Consider the following 17,776-nt stretch of genomic DNA (forward strand, 5'->3'; position numbering starts at 1 on the left):
GGGGAGGAAGCAAAGAGCATTTTCTTTGGAAATTGGAAGATTGTTGACTGTCTTGGAGTTTTTGCCCTCAAACACAGTGCCCGTGTTTTAAGCAACAACAAAGATATTATGACTGTTAGTCATTAGGTGTCTACGAAGTTAGAGTAGGAGCAAGAATAGTTTGTAGTATTGAAGAAACTTTGAATGAATGGAGAGGTCAGGCTAGTTAGTGTGACATGAAGTCTATGTTATGAATTCAAGGAAGCTCCTTGGGACTTGCTGTGCATAAACTTTGAGCTTCTATTTGAGTTTGATATAGATTCAGAAAGCAAAATAATTCAGGATAACCTTCAGTTAGTTAGAATCTACTGGAAGGTATTTTTGTACAATACATGTATTTGATAACTGAAATATTAAGCATTTTTAGTAATAATCGCCATGAGTTTCAAAAGAATGCTTTCTTGTCTGAAAAAAGGGAGCACTTTTTTCTCTGTAGGGTAATAGATTTATTGGAGACTTCAAATGACAGGGTCTTGATTTTTAAAAAGAAGAAACTAACTGTAAAGCAAATTGATATTGTGAATGATTATGTATCACAGATGATGAAGAAAGGTAGTTTGGCTCCTTTTAAAAGAACAGTGATCAATACTCTTTCAAATTATTGTTTCTTTTCAATTATCTATCTATCTATATCTTACATTTTAAAAAGACAACTAATTTCTAAAATCAATGAATTATAAAAATGTTTTAAGACATGAATTATCCACATTTTATTAAGAGCCCCCTCCTCCTTTTTGGTTGTACAGTTGAATGCAGTTACAGCAAAAGGTAAAAACATGTTGTGGTTGCTTTGCTTTGGTTACTAATGAATACTACCTTTTTACATATTTTCCTCATATTTATTGTACAAAGAATATTCACTTTGTGTATGCATTTTAAAATAGGGCATCTCTTCATACTTATCCATGTCAGTATGAGAATTTTACAGTGGACTTCTTTTTTTAAATTAGCTTTGGAAGTAGTATAACAATTTTGATGATGTTTCTGAGAGCTCTTCTAAAAGGAATTCTTTCAGTACTTTTTGGTTATGTTTATGACCCTTGTTTTTTTAAGATCTTAACAGTGCAAGTAGAGGTTGTGATCATCTTGAAGAGGGGAGCAGAAACAAGAATGGTACATGTTCTGATTCAAAAATGGAACCCACTCTGATTTCCAGGAAGAGAAAGAAAAGGCTTAGAAGTAATTTACCTGATTCTTATAATTCTACTTTGTATAACTCAGCAGAACTGACAGTAAGTAGAGGTATTTAGATGTGACATGAAGTAATTTGTGCTGTGATAAAAATGAATTGACCATGGCCAAATGATATTTTTCTAGCTTTATTCTTTACTCATCAGATTTCTTTGTCTATTTTTTAAATTAAAAAAGGATTTTTTTTAAATATATTTTATTGATTTTTTACAGAGAGGAAGGGAGAGGGATAGAGAGTTAGAAACATCGATGAGAGAGAAACATCGACCAGCTGCCTCCTGCACATCTCCTACTGGGGATGTGCCCGCAACCAATGTACGTGCCCTTGACCGGAATCGAACCCGGAACCTTTCAGTCCGCAGGCCGACGCTCTATCCACTGAGCCAAACCGGTTTCGGCAAAAAAGGATTTAAATGAAACTTTTTTACATTTCATACAGTTATTGAAACAAATTTTAAATATTATGAATGAGTTAAAAAGTTAAGTTTGCTCCTCCTTTGATTCCACTTGTTACTTAGTACATTGGTATACATTTCCTTCAGATGTGTTTTCTATTATTTTCCTTTATTTTAGCCAAATACTATTTGTGCTGTCTAGTTAATTGCTTTTTCACTTGGCCTGTAAAATTATCAGATTTATTTTATCAGTAGAAATTTACTTACCAACTTCTTTCAGCTTCTCTTATCTAGAGTTTATAAGTAAAGAATTACCATTTTTAGTGCATATAGCACCTATTTTCAAAGACTTAGTATTGAGTAACAGTCCTATATAATAAAAGGCTAATATGCAAATAGACCGAATGGTGGAATGACTGGTCGCTATGATGCGCACTGACCACCAGGGGGCAGATGCTCAATGCAGGAGCTGCCCCCTGGTGGTCAATGCACTCCCACAGGGGGAGCTCTGCTCAGCCAGAAATGGAGCTCACAACTGGCGAGCGCAGTGGCGGTGGCAGGAGCCTCTCCCGCTTCCACAGCAGCGCTAAGGATGTCTGACTGATAGCTTAGGCTTGCTCCCTGTGGGCTCCTGGACTGCGAGAGGGCACAGGCTGGGCTGAGGTACGCCCCCTGAGTGCATGAATTTCATGCACCGGGCCTCTAGTAAAAATATAAGAAGACAGCTTTTGATTTCTTTGATTCAAAGGCATTTCAGGACTTTCAGTATCTTTGAGTTATAATTATAAACATGACTTAAATTTATACAGTAACATGTGAAGGCAGTGATTGATTTTCACAATTTTTTATATTGTTATCTGATTAAGTTTTTAATTTTTTGCTCTTGTTACTAGCTACTTCTCTACAATATAGAGGAGAGAGCATGGCTCCTGAAGATATATAGACATGATGTCATATGGCTCTTTACTTTTATAAAATAAAACTTAAAAAAAAATTCTCTCATTCTAAAGTTGAGTTAGATCATGGAAGACCGTCTGAAGCCCTTGTAAATATGGGAGCCTCACCATCCTATCCTTTTAAAAACTGTTTAGGTGTCTGATTAGACAGTATATCTTTATACTTGGGAGACAACTACAAGAGTAATGTAGTATAATTGTGTAGTTTTCTATCCCTTTATTATAAAAATGATATATTTTTACTTTTATATTCTCCTTTAGGAATTTAAACTTAAAAAAATTCATTATGCTAGCCAATTTTGAAAAATGCTAATTTTTTGTATGCGTTTATTTATGTTCAGAAAGAACAAGAAAATGACTCAACAGTATCGTCTGAGTTTGAAACGCAAAGTGAAAACCATGATCAAGATCCAAAACTGCTTAAAGAAATTACACCTGAACCCATGAAAAGTGACTTTCCTGAACTACCTTCACTTAATAGTCAGGAACTGGCTTTGAGTGCTGCTCCCAAAAGCACTTCTGACTGTTCAATCACTGAAACTGTTGAGAGCTCCATTTCCACTGATACTTTGGGGAATGCTACCCTGGTTGAGAAGGATGAGAATAAGTTAAACACAATAGAAAAGCCTGTTTTAAGTGAACACAGTGAAGGCAACCAATCACTGATCTCAGCTGAACCAAGTAAGTAACAGGAGGATTATTAAGGTCTTAATTTTTTCTGCTCTACTTAGTTATTTTATTTCTTCTCTTGAACAAATTTGGCTAAGGCAATAAGAGATTTATGACATCACTGTGGGGTATATTAACTTTAGAAAAAAAAGACTTGTGGTTTTGGGACTTTATGAAACTTATAATATTGATTTAGGTAAAAACAATGAAGTAATTTTTGTTTTTTTAGATTAGTATACTGTAGTTCATCTCATCAGATTTTAAAAGATCCTATAAGAATCATCATTATTGCCATTTAGTTGATGAAGCTGAAGTACACAGAGTTTAGGTGCTGTTTAATTATTGTCATTAATTTTTATTTAACTTTTGAGTATTTGATGTTGTCACATGGTACATAAAAGGATATACAATGAATAGTCTTCCACATCTTTCCCTAGCCATCCAGTTCCCTCTCCTGGAAGCAACTAATGTAATAGGATTTAAAGTACAGGTAGAGTGATGGTAAAATACATTACCAGGACTAGAACTTGTTCCTAAGTTCTTCTCATGGCTTCATATCTGCAGGTAACTGCTAAATAATAGTACTAATTTGAAATTATTGCACATAACTAGTATAAATCAGATAATGAATGAGTGATAGGCCAGTTTCTAAATTTAGAATAAAGTTGGATGATTAAATTTAATGGGATTATCAAAGATAAATAGCATTAATTAGAAGTTCTCTTTTTGATAAGTGATTATTGAGACACATTTAAAAAAATACATTTCTCCTTTTTTTTTTTTTTTTTTTTTACATTTTTCCTTTTTAGTTGTTGTTTCCAGTGATGAAGAAGGACCCATTGAACATAAAAATTCAGAAATTCTTAAGTTACAATCTAAGCAAGACCATGACATCAGTAATGAGAATGAGAATATTTCTGAATCAGCATTGTCAGAACTACCATTGATTACATGTGAATCGGTACAGGTAATTTATTTCTGCCTTCTAGTAGATAAATAGTGAAATATTCACTTTTGGCTAAAACCATTTTTTGTTTCATCAAGGAAAATATTGTAATAAAAGTTACTCATTTCTTTTAGTTTGAATTTTGAGATTAGTTTCAGAGAAATATGTATTTATCTTTATTTTGAAGTGAAAGGATTATACCATTTTTTTCTGGCCATTTATATTATTCTATTACTTTAATATACTTATTTTTAATAGTTCTCATTAGACATTTAAGAACTTTATTGAAACTTTTTCTAGGGTAAAAGTTTCCAATATTTTTCTGGTCTTGCAATACTATAACCACTTGGACTTATTCCTTTCCCTCACATGCTATTAAGGCAATACAACATAGAGGAGAGAGCATGGCTTCTGGAAATATACAAACTTGTGTTCAAATCCTGCCTCTGCTACCAGTTTAAGTCCTTTTTTATTTTCCTTCTTACAGAACATAATAAATGATAGTCTCTGATGGTTTACTGTCAGCCACTTGTGTTTTTGACATAGCACTTTGAAGAGTCTAGCTCTAAAGTAAGATTCAAGTCATTTGTTGTCAGTGTTTATTCATATTATGAACCTCTGATTATGTTGTTTTTAAGAAATGGTTATCAGTGACCACAAGTACAGAATTATGGTAAACTTCTGTCTGTTTGTTTTTAAATAATGTCAGAGGCTGTTATTCTGTAGAATGTGATGAAGAATTTGGTCAGTTTTATAAAAACAGTCTGATGGTGTGATTAGTGTCACCAGTATTTCTATTGCATTAAGAATTCCGCACAGAGATCACCTCAGCAACTATGTTCTGAATTTTTGTTAAAATGTAACCGTTCTTGCCCATTGGGCAATAGCATACTTGATGGGTTAGTTGTTTTTGTAATTAAAACAGTGTCATTGTTGATAATGAGTTCAAACTTCTAGAATCAGGGGTAGGAGACATCTGGCTAAGGCCAGCAAAATCATTTGGTCTGGCCCTGCCAAGCCATTAGGGGTGAGTTAATTAAATGTTTGACCAAATATAGCAGGCTAATTTTTAAGTTGATAATTTTGGCCCACAAATGATGTTATAAATATCCAAATGGCCCTTGGCAGAAAAATGGTTCCCCATCCCTTTTCTAGATGAATTATAGTTCCTTTGGCAGCATATAAGTTTACAATGCAGTATGAAAGATCATATTATAGCGAAATAACAGGCTCTGGCTGGGTAGCTCAGGCAGTGGTTGGCAAACTGTGGCTCGCGAGCCACATGCAGCTCTTTGGCCCCTTGAGTGTGGCTCTTACACAAAATACCGACTTCTGCGCATGGGCCACGAAGTTTCAATTGCACTGTACGTGCGCACCCGCACGTGGTATTTTGTGGAAGAGCTACACTCAAGGGGCCAAAGAGCCGCATGTGGCTCTCGAACCGCAGTTTGCTAACCACTGGGTTAGAGCGTCGTCCCAATATGCCAAGGTTTTGGGTTCAATCCCTGGTCAGAGCACATACAAGCAGCAAGCAACGAATGCATAAACAGGTGGAACAACAAATCTCTCTTCTCTCTGTCTTGCTCTGTCTCTCTCTCACCAATCAATAAAAATTAAAAAAATATATATTTTACTGATTTTTTTACAGAGAAGAAGGGAGAGGGGTAGAGAGTTAGAAACATCGATGAGAGAGAAACATTGATCAGCTGCCTCCTGCACACCCACTACTGGGGATGTGCCCGCAACCAAGGTACGTGCCCTTGACCAGAATCGAACCCGGGACCCTTCAGTTCGCAGGCCGATGCTCTATCCACTGAGCCAAACCGGTTAGGGCCAATCAATAAAAATTTTTTAAAAAGTAACATCTCCTGTAGAACTGACAGAACATGATCACAGCCAAATAGCAAATAATGTGGAGACCTACCAACATCTATAAGGCAGAATACCATAACATTGCCATATTCTTCCTTGTTTCCAGTTTCAGGTGAAGTTATAAGACACATGGATTGCTCATTTTTGGGAGGCAGTTAGTCTTTACAAACTGTGATGCCCAATAAGAAATTATTTCTATTCTATATTATAATTTTATTACTTAAACAGAGAAAGACAGTTTTCTCCAACTGATTACAATCACCTATAGTTGATTTGATTCCCCTTTTTACTTAGGGGATCAGAATAGTATAGTAAACAATAAAAGACAAGAATGACAAAAAATTCCATTAAGCAATCATTATGAACTGGGTTAAAAATAATGAGTACTGTGTAAGTTTTAGATGAGGACTAATATTTTCTAGAGGTAGTTAGAGAGTTAATACATGCATAATTGCTCTAGTGATAATTTATTTGGTTACTTGTGATGTTAGGCTTAAAGCAAGATAATGTGCAAAGGCAAGGCAAACATGGAGTTGAAAAAGTCATTTTGGCACAGTGTAAAATTCAGTAGAGGTTGTGGGCAGCAGCTACTGCTGATACTGCCTGGTAATCTGTTGTCATTTAAAAGCAGAGTTCTGTAGTTGTTTGTGTGGAAGTGGTATGAATTTTGAAGTTTTAGGCAACTGGTTGGCTATCCTCAGACATAGATCATATAGTAAAACATAGATTTTATGTAACTGGTGGGTTTTAGGTATTTATATCCCTTTATTGCTCACTAAATTCTCAGTAGCTAAGAGCATCATCTTGTTTATGGAAGGAATTTTATGTGGTTGAAATAACTCTTGGCTTGGCGATAGAGACTTGAATTTGTCTTAGCTCTACTTTTAGTAACTGCATTACCTTGGGCAAGTCACTTAACCAACCAAAACATCTATTAACTTAAGAAGTGGGAAAAAAGAGAACTACTTCATGGAGTGGTTGTGGGATGAAAAGAGAGAGTATATTTAAAAACTCATTTTAAACTAAATCACTATATAAATCTTAATTTACTTCTATTGCGTTAACAATGAATAAAGGGAATATTGAGTTTGAAATCATGCCTTTGATACAGAGGAAGATTGATACAGTTCTAATTTCTAGAACTTAGACCTGGAATTAATTTAGGAATTGACTATTTGGAGTAATTTTCTCAAGGTAAATCATAGTTTTTAAGAAAAGTAATCTAGATAATATTTCCTCACAGTAACAACAGTAAAAAAATTCTTCAGTTCCATTAATAGTAATTTAAAGAAGTATCTGACTTTGGAAAAGCATTGTCAACATTTATATAATACTTAGGGTTATAAGAATTTTATAATTTATTCCTTGTTAGGCTTCATCTGAATTATGTCCTGCCATGGAAAACACTTCCTGTATTATGCCTAGTAATGAGATGGATCTACAACTGGATTTTATATTTACTTCTGTTTATATTGGTAAAATAAAAGGAGCTTCTAAAGGTTGTGTTACAGTAAGTATATTTAAATTTTTTTTTCTTTTTTTTAGTTTTGGATCTTAGACAAAGTATTTCATATTATCTTCTCTTTTTTTTAGTGCTAGTGAAAATAGAACTGAGAATAATTTGATATGGGACAATTTAAATTTGTCATACATTGAAACACGTCTTTAATTGGAGGGGGATTCCTAAAATCATAGGGGAATGTCCTAAAATTATATTTCTGATCTGACTAATGAAAATCATGTATAAAAACTACATATTTTTTGAGCTATAAAATTAACTTAGTGGTAAATTATATTTTTATTCAGGTTGTAGTTGGGAGCGCAAATAAGACATCTCATTAAGGCCCATGTGAAATACTTCCTCTTCCAGGAATCCTTTTGTGATTTCTCCTTTCTAGCCAGAATTAACTTCTCCCTTTACTGTGTACTTATAGCACTTTGTTTGTACATCTACAATATTTATTCTGTGTGTTTATAATTGTTTATATTCTTGCCTGAACTGCTCCATTAGACTTTAAGCTTCTTATGATAAAGAGCCATGCTTTTATTTATTTTTTTATTCTTCCACAAATGGCTAAAATCTAAGTAGGCCCTATAAACTTTAGTTAAAATGAATTGACTACATCAGATTATAACTTAAGTTTTTTCCTAGAAGTTTTATTGATGTTTCATTGTGTTAGAAATAAAGCAGGGAATATAAAAATAGTAAGACATGGCCTCTGCTTTCAAGGAGTTTACAGTATAACTAGAGGCCCAGTGCATGAAAATTCATGCACTCGGGGAGAGGGTCCCTCAGCCCGGCCTGTGCCCTCTCACAGTCTGGGACCCCTTGGGAGATGTCCACCTGCCAGCTTAGGCCCACTCCCCAGGGGAGTGGGCCTAAGCTGGCAGTCAGACATCTCCCTGTTAGCCCGGAAGCCCTTAGGGGATAGTGGACCTAAGTCGCAGTTGGACATTCTTAGTGCTGCCGAGGAGGCGGGAGAGGCTCCTGCCACTGCTGCTGCGCTCGCAGCTGTCAGCCCGGCTTGTGGCTGAGCAGAGCTCCCCCTGTTGAGCGTCTGCCCCCTGGTGGTCAGTATGCGTCATTTGTTGTTCCCAGTCATTCTGCTGTTAGGGTCAATTTGCATATTACCTTTTTATTATATAGGATGGAAGCAATAGACACATAAATAGAGACTTTAGATTATGGTAAAATGTACAATGGAAATATGTACAAAAAGGGTACATATGGGAATGAGTACCTGTATCTGTCTGGAAGAATCAGAGGCTACTTCACAGAGAAGAGAGTGCATGCTTTAAGTCATAAAGTAGATGTTTACTTGGTGACAGTGTGAGGTAAAACCTAATCCCAAAAGAGTAAACATTCTGTATAAATCCAACATACCATGTGAACTACAAATAATGGTAGCTTGTGATATAGTTAAAATCGCTTTGATTGAAAGCTCAAGAGCAGTGTTCCCTCATCACTAGTTTTCAGATATGAATGTTTTTTACATGCTTGGGGTGATTTTACAATTCTTCTTCAAGGGATTTTTTTTTTCACTTTTCATCGCTCCCACCGCATTTTTGCTTTTTTTATTTTAAATTCAGGTTTAACCAGTTTTTTTGTTGAGTTCTTTGTAATGGCAAAATATTGGGTAACTTCAATATATGACAATAATTGATTAGCTGGAGAGGGAAATCAAATATAAATATTCAACAGTGGGTTGTTATTAATTAATATATTAATTGTTATTACACAGTCAGGTGGGCTTGTTATGGGCAAAAAATAAAACCAAACAAAAAACTAGAAATGAATAAAGGAGTAATTAAAAGAACACCTATAATCTTGTTTATCTAGAGAAAACTGCCCCTGATTCTAAATTGTATATCATTCTATAGTCTTTATATTAGATATATATGTTTAAAACATACATACTGTTTTGTAACTCACCATATGTAAACTAATTTAATTCATGTACCTGTTTTAAGATACTTGGATTGCCTTGTCCTTAATTCTTGACTGTTAGACATTTCAGGTCTCCCAGTATTTTGCTATTACAAATAATAGGGGACTGCAAATATTCAATAAGTGTCATAAAATATGTCTTAAAACCTGTTTGTTGGAACACTTCTTATAATTAAAGTAAAAAACTTAAATGTCTGATTATAAGAAAGTGGTTTAGTAAATCAAAGCAAATATATGCAGGTAAAATATATGCATGTGAGCAAAGACTGAAAGGAATTCAGCAAAAATAAAACAGCTATGTTATAATGGAGAGAGCATAAACAATTTAAAAAATTACAAAAATATAATTAACACATTGTTTGCAGGTAGTTTTTATCACGCGCTAACAGGTGGCTCTACTACTTACAGTCAACGTAAAACGTATAAATATGTTTCCCGCATACAATGTGTTAAATTAAAAATTTAAAAAGTCGGCAGTTGGACATCCCTCTCACAATCCTGGACCGCTGGCTCCTAATCGCTCACCTGCATGCCTGCTTGGTTGCCCCTCACTGCCCCCTGCTGCTGGCCAGGTCACCCCAAACTACCCTTTCCCTGCCGGCCTGGTCGCTCCTAACTGCCCCTCCCGTCGGCCTGGTCACCTCTTACTGCCCTCACTGCCGGCCTGGTCACCCCCAACTGTCCACCTCTGCCAGCCTAATCGCCCCCAACTGCCCCCCCCTGCCAGCCTGGTCGCCCCTCACGACCACCCCCCCGGCCTGGTTGCCCCACGCAGTCTGCTGTTCAGTTGTTTGGTCATCCCTCACTAACCCCCCTGCCTTCCTGGTTGCCCCATGCAGCCTGCTGTTCAGTCGTTTGGTCGTCCCTCACTAACTCTACCCTGCCAGCCTGGTCATAGGCAGCCATCTTGTGAGGGTGTGAGGGTTAATTTGCATATCACCGCTTTATTATATAGGGTAACACTAGTGCCCCGGTGCATGGATTGGTGCACATTGAAAGGAAATTAGAAGGTGGCCAGCGGGGCAGGACTGGGCAAGATGGGCAGACACGCCCTGGAGCCCACCTCCCATGGTACCTCCCTGGATGCTGCACCTGGGGTAGCACTGCAGCTCATAGGTCATCTGTGGAGTGAGCGAGTTCCCTCCGGTAGGTGGGGTCCCTTGGCCTGGCCTCCGGGGATCAGGCTGAACCCGGCTCTCCGACATCCCCCGAGTGGTCCTGGAGAATGAGAGGGCACTCTGCAAAGTTGCTGTCACTTGGCAGCTCCTGCATTGAGTGCCCCCTGGTGGTCAGTGCGTGTCATACCTACTGGCTGGTCAGATGGTCGGTCGGATGGTTGCTTAGCCTTTTATATATATTGATATATATTTATGGTTCAAGACAGGGCATTCACACTGGATGACTATTGTGCTGGCTATTTTAATTTTTTAATTTGACAGTACAAGGGAAAAGAGATCTAAACAGTTAGTATTGAATGTTTTAAAGATTCTTACGGCACATAGGTTGAAAATATCTGGTGTAGAGAATGCTGCAATAGATGTGAACATTTCGTGTTTAGATCTCAACTTTGTTGGTAGCAGGAAAATGTTTATTAAGTATCTCTTATGTTGAGAGAACTCTATGGGCTATTGTAACAAGTTATAAAAATAGCTCTTATGTTCAGCCTTTTTCTTACGTTAGATGTGAAATGATTTCAGAGAACTGGGTTTACCTTATCCCCACAAAAACATTTTTTCCCCCCCAAAATTATTTTTCTCATATTCTTACCTGGAGATTAAATTTTTGCTAGGAATAAGGCTTTGCCTTTTAGAGAGGTTACATAATGGCTTAATCATCATACAAAGGTATAAGTGAGTATCAAATCCTTGCCAAGCTGAAAGGTTTGATAGTACAAGAATACTTACAGTGAAAGAATGAGAGAATAACATAGAAAGTAGAGGCCAAAGATGCACTACTTCTAGTTCATAATTTTGTAGTAATGACTATCAAATTTTAAAAGCATCACTCTTATATTCATTGTCTATCACTAGTTATTTTCATTTGCTAAGATATCTTTTATGAGATTAAAGACCCAGTGAAACATGTCAGAAGGAATTTGGCAGTGGAAAATACACGTCACATATACAGGGCGTCCCCCCAAAATGTATACACACATTGAGTGTAATGACAAAGGCAGTGTTTATTAAAATACATTTCATTTTCATTTAACAGCTGTCAGCTGTTTAAGTGTGTATACATTTTTGGGGACACCCTGTATGTAGCAGCTGTGTGAAAGTGACAGAATAATAAGGTGAATTTGACTAAATTAAACTAGATAATGTGCTTATTAATCAGATGCTAGAATCTAATGATAATAGTTCCCCTTGATTAAGGGACTTATCTAAAGCTAAGAGAAGTTTAGTAAGTTACGTAAGTATCTACTTGCTATTTGTTTTAGTAGAGATAATAGAGGTAGGATTTGAACCCGAAGATCAGCTTTTAATTCATGTGCATTTTGCTCGAATTTTGCTTTAGTGCCTAACTTACACTATGAAATATGATTTTTATATTTGTGAAACTACAATATGAAATAATTTTTAAATTGGTAAAAGTAATGGAGTCACAGTAAATCTGTGATTTCACTGAACATTGTTTCTTATTTATTTGGAACTCTGTTGACAGTTAATTTAGGTACCCATGTACCAAGACCATGTTTGATTTTGTTTTGTGCTCATAGACTGTACCCCTGATTTAGTTGACAATTTTATAAATGTGTTGCTCAAAAAAGAAACCTAGCTAATGAATAAATAAATAAGCATGAATTCATTTGGCATTAATGGAAAAACAAATGTAAAAGCACAAGCCTATTTTAGATGGTACATGGAAGATTTAGCTGTGCTCTACAACCCTTGAGAGTTTATCATAAAAGCAACGCTTAACCCCTAGAGTGCTGGGGAGCGCGATTGCGCTCCTCCTGTCTTTCACTAAAAGTGCTGGGAGCGCTATCACGCTCCTCCTGCAGTGTCATTATTAGATGCTAATAGTTCACTCTTTATTGACAGATGGCACCTAAGTGCAGATTACTTATGATGCCGCATGTTTGTAGTTCTAAAATTGACCACTGGCATTTATCTGGCTAATTTTTCACAGGTACTACGATTTTATGAAGTTTATTCAGATTTTGTAGCGCTAAAGCTTCGAAATGGCATCCAGTTCTAAGTCTGCTTTTATTAGTGATGATGATATTGCTAAATATGTTAATTCTTATTAAAGCTTAAACAGTATCTTCATTCATGTAGTCAAAGTCAACATTAACCCTTTGAGTGCCAACCAATATCCTAGGAACTATGCTAAAATTGCCAAGGCATTTTTGCTGATTTTACAGCAGTTTAGGAAAAAAATTAGGAAAATTAGCCAGATAAATGCCAGTGGTCAATTTTAGAACTACAAACATGCGGCATCATACGTAATCTGCACTTAGGTGCCATCTGTCAATAAAGAGTGAACTACTAGCATCTAATAGTGACACTGCAGGAGGAGCACGATAGCGCTCCCGGCACTTTTCAGGAAGACAGGTGGAGTGCGATTGCGCTCCCCAGCACTCTAGAGATTAATTTTATTTTAACATTATATGTTTTGTTCAAATTTTTTTTTCTACTAGTATTTTATAATACAATCAGCAAACAATATATGTCAAAGATGATAACAAATGTAGTAAAGGTTTTCTTAAGTTTTTGAATATGTAACTTCATTTACTTGCGATTCATTTTTTTCCCCTAAACTGCTGTCAAACCAGCAAAAATGCTTTGGCAATTTTAGCATAGTTCCTAGGATATTGGTTGGCACTCAAAGGGTTAAGGAGGTCAGAAATACAGACGAGGTACCTAGAGAAAATTAGTGTCGTGGCAGAAGGAGCAGAAAGAGTAAGAACCTTGCTGAATCCTTAGTTTGAAGGGAATTTGTAGCATGAAACAAGGAAAGATGAATGCTGGGAATGTCAACAAAGCCAAAAATTACACCCTGTTTTGTGATTGGTTTATTTACTAGTCAGTGACACCTTATTTATCCAAGTCAGTGACATCTCTTGGCGGTTTCTTTTGAACTTTGTCTTATTTCTTCTTTAAAAATTCAGGAAACATTTTTGAAAAATATACTAAGTAAAGTCTTACTTGCTTTTTAAAAAGAACACATTGAGATTTAAATTATTTACACAGGGTTCTTTTTTATTTAATTTATTAGGGTGATATTAGTTAATAAAAGTATATAAGTTTCAGGGGTGTAATTCTATAATACATCACCTGTATTGTGTGTTCACCCAAGTCAAGTCTTCCATTATCATTTATTTCCCTTTAACCTCTCCTGCCTTTTCCCCTCCCATTCCCTTTTCCCTCTGGTAATCACCATACTGTTATCTGTCTGTGAGGTATTTATTTGTTTGTTTGTTAATCCCTTCACCTTTTTTACCCAGTCCTCTACCCCTTCCTCTCTTACTGCTGTCAATCTATTCTCTCTATCTATGGGTCTGTTTCTATTTTGTTTGTTAGCTAATTTTGTTGATTAGATTCCACATATACTAGTAAGTGAAATCATATGGTATTTGTCTTTCTCTGACTGGCTTATTTCACTTAGCATAATACTCTCCAGGTCCATACATGTTGTTGCAAAAGGTAGGATTTCCTTCCTTTTTTAAATTTATTTTTTATTTTTTATAGCTGAGTATTATTCCATTGTGTAAATCAGTGGCTCCCAAACTTATTTGGCCTACCGCCCCCTTTCCAGAAAAAATATTACTCAGCCCCTGGAAATTAATTTTTAAAAAATTTTAATAGCAGTTACTGATCGCCCCCAAATGCACCTGTGGCCATCACCGCCCCCCTGGATCGCTGCAGCGCCCACTGGGGGGCAATAGCGCCCACTTTGGGAATCACTGGTGTAAATGTACCAGAGCTCTTTATCCACTCATCTACTGTTGGATACTTGGGATGCTTCCAAATCTGGGCTATTATAAATAACCTGCCTGCCTGCCTGATCACCCCTAACTGCCTCTGCCTGCCTGCCTGATTGCCCCTAACTGCCCTCCCCTGCCGGCCTGATCTTGCTCCCAACTGCTCTCCCCTGACGGCCTGATCTAGCCCCTAACTGCCTCTGCCTGCCTGATCGCCTGTAACTGCCCTCCCTGCCGGCCTGATCGCACCCCAACTGCCCTCCCCTGCCATCCTGATCTCGCTCCCAACTGCCCTCCGCTGCCGGCCTGGTTGCCCCAAACTGCCCTCCCTTGCTGGCCTGATCTTTTTCCCAACGGCCCTCCCCAGCTGGCCTGATCTCGCCCCAACTGCTCTCCCCTGCCGGCCTGGTCTCGCCCCCAATGGTCCTCCCCTCAGGCCTGATCTCGTCCCCAACTGCCCTCCCCTACTGGCCAATTTGGTTCTTTTTTTTGTTTTTTTTGAGTGGTTGACAATAGTTATTTTTAATTTTTTTATTTTTGTCATTTTTTTAAATTAAATCTTTATTGTTCAGATTATTACAGTTGTTTCTCTTTTTTCCCCCATAGCTCCCCTCCACCCGATTCCCACCCTGCCCTCTGCCCTCACCCCCCCACCCCACTGTCCTCAACCATAGGTGCACGATTTTTGTCCAGTCTCTTCGCACATCCCCCCCCCCAAGAATAGTTAGTCCACTCCCTTTCTATGCCCCTGATTCTATTATATTCACCAGTTTATTCTGTTCATCAGATTATTTATTCACTTGATTCTTAGATTCACTTGTTGATAGATGCGTATTTGTTGTTCATAATTTGTATCTTTACCTTTTTCTTCTTCTTCCTCTTCTTAAAGGATACCTTTCAGCATTTCATATAATACTGGTTTGGTGGTGATGAACTCCTTTAGCTTTTCCTTATCTGTGAAGCTCTTTATCTGACCTTCAATTCTGAATGATAGCTTTGCTGGATAAAGTAATCTTGGTTGTAGGTTCTTGGCATTCATCACTTTGAATATTTCTTGCCACTCCCTTCTGGCCTGCAAAGTTTCTGTTGAGAAATCAGCTGACAGTCGTATGGGTACTCCCTTGTAGGTAACTGATTTTCTTTCTCTTGCTGCTTTTAGGATTCTCTCTTTGTCTTTTGCTCTTGGCATTTTAATGATGATGTGTCTTGGTGTGGTCCTCTTTGGATTCCTTTTGTTTGGGGTTCTCTGCGCTTCCTGGACTTGTAAGTCCATTTCTTTGACCAGGTAGGGGAAGTTTTCTGTCATTATTTCTTCAAATAGGTTTTCAATATCTTGCTCTCTCTCATCTTCTGGCACCCCCATAGTTTGGATGTTGGTACGCTTGAAGCTGTCCCAGAGGCTCCTTACACTATCTTCGTATTTTTGGATTCCTTTTTTCGTTTTGCTTTTCCGGTTGGGTGTTTTTTGCTTCTTCGTATTTCAAATCTTTGGCTTGATTCTTGCGATCCTCTAGTCTGCTGTTGGAACTCTGCATAATATCCTTTATTTCAGTCAGTGTATGCTTAATTTCTAGTTGGTCCTTTTTCATACCCTCAATGGTCTCACTAGATTTCTTGAGGATTTCACTTCATTTATTGGCAGTCTCACCCATCTTTTTGAGGGTCTTACTAAATTTGTCTGTGGTTTCTAGAAAGTTCTTGAAAAACCTTAAAAGTGTGGTTTTGAACTCTATATCCAGCAGTTTGCTTTCCTCCATTTCTGTCATTTGTGTCCTGTTTCTTTGTCTCCGCATTTTGGCTGCTTCCCTGTGTTGATAGAGTGGCTTTCTGTGCTAGATATTCTATAGGGCACCAGTGGTTCAGCCTCCCCAATTACCTGAGGTGGACACTCTTGGTGCACCCCCTTGTGGGCTTTGTGCACAGTCTTGTTGTAGTTAAGCCTTGGTTGTTGTAGGTTCACTGGGAGGAATTGACCTCCAGGCCAATTGGCTGTGAGAATCAGCTGTGTCTGCAGTGGGAGAACTTCTGTGCTGAAGACACCCTTCTGGGTGTCTTGCTTCAATGGGGCTTTGGTGCTCACTGAGTCTGCCCCCTGAGTGTGACCCTTATGGATCTGAGGAGTTGTAATCTGGATGGTCCCACTCTGACCACTGGGTACACTGGCTCTTGGATCTAAGGAGGTGCTAATTTAGCCTCTGCCTGAGGCTACCCAGCAGGAGCTATGGAGAGATCTGCAGATTTCTCTTCTTTGTTTGGGGTTTGGAGGTGCCCAGATGAGGCCCAGCTGTGAAGCAGTGTAAGCTGCTGTGGGGCCTTGGGCCTTCTCTTGGAAGTTCTGGGTCTGTCTGGCCCAGCTGCAATTTGTTAAGTAATTTTCAGATTGCAAAGGGCCAGGGCATTCATATGCAAAAGCCTCTGCCGCAGCCTGGGTGGGGCGAGGTCTCGGAATCAACTGGGCGGAGCAAGCAGCTATGGCTGATCCTCAGCCCTGCCCTAAGGGGCCCCGCGTCTCAGTGTCCTGGAAATTGCTGCAAGCACCTCTGAGGGAAAGCCGCCCACAAGTTCCAAGTTCTGCCTGCTTCCAGACAGTCCAGTTTCTCCCCATATGAGTCCTGGGTCCCCAGAAACTTCCCGGAACCAGAGTTCAGAGCAGTTGGGAGCTTGTGACTCCCTCCTGATTAAAAAAGACAGCGCATCCTCAGGTGCCAGCCCCTTTCCGTGTGCGCTCGAGCCTCCGTACCTCTGCACTTTACTTCCGCAGCTCCTCTGAGTCTCAGTGTGCTTTTCTCTTTCCTTCTAGTTGTCGCCAATTTGGTTCTGATTGGTCGGTTTCTATGCTAGTCAGCGTCAAAAGCTCCGCTTCCTAGGCAGCCATTGGCTCCTCACAGTTCACCCAGATTTGGTTCTGATTGGTCGGTTTCTATGCTAGTCAGCATCTCGGGGCCTACCTCCGGGCCTGATCAGAGAGGCGGGGCTGACCAGTAGCCCCCGGGGAGGCTTGGAGAGAAACAGAGGTGTGGCTGTTTGTGAAGCCTGGAGAGAAAGATAGAGGCAATGGCTGATCAACAGCTGCCATGGAGGCTGCAGATCAGACCCTGCCTCTCTCTCCAGGCCTCTCTCTGGGCCTGATCCACAGCCCCCTCAGCAGTCAGTGCTGGGTCACAATGGCAGGCCCAGCACTGACTGCAGGACTGACTTCCAGTGTTTGGTGGAGCCTTTGTTAGGTCGTTATGGACCCTGGGTTTTCATATATTAGGACTAGAGCCCCAGGCACAAAAATTTGTGCACTCGTGGGGGGGGGGTGTTTCTCAGCCCGGCCTGTGCCCTCTCGCAGCC

At 38.7% G+C, this 17,776-nt stretch overlaps 1 protein-coding gene across 1 annotated transcript in view; it reads left to right on the forward strand.

The window, feature by feature from the left end:
• The window catches only part of SENP7 (SUMO1/sentrin specific peptidase 7), a 159,745-nt gene that overhangs the window by 111,338 nt on the left and 30,631 nt on the right, over positions 1–17,776 (forward strand). Inside the window, exons 8-11 of the mRNA XM_023762090.1 lie at positions 1,093–1,271; positions 2,923–3,262; positions 4,060–4,217; positions 7,441–7,578. Of these exons, the coding sequence (XP_023617858.1) occupies positions 1,093–1,271; positions 2,923–3,262; positions 4,060–4,217; positions 7,441–7,578 (815 nt within the window). The remainder of the gene's footprint in view (positions 1–1,092; positions 1,272–2,922; positions 3,263–4,059; positions 4,218–7,440; positions 7,579–17,776) is intronic.

Source organism: Myotis lucifugus, unplaced genomic scaffold (genome assembly GCF_000147115.1).
Source record: "Myotis lucifugus unplaced genomic scaffold, Myoluc2.0 scaffold_231, whole genome shotgun sequence".
NCBI lineage: Eukaryota > Metazoa > Chordata > Mammalia > Chiroptera > Vespertilionidae > Myotis > Myotis lucifugus.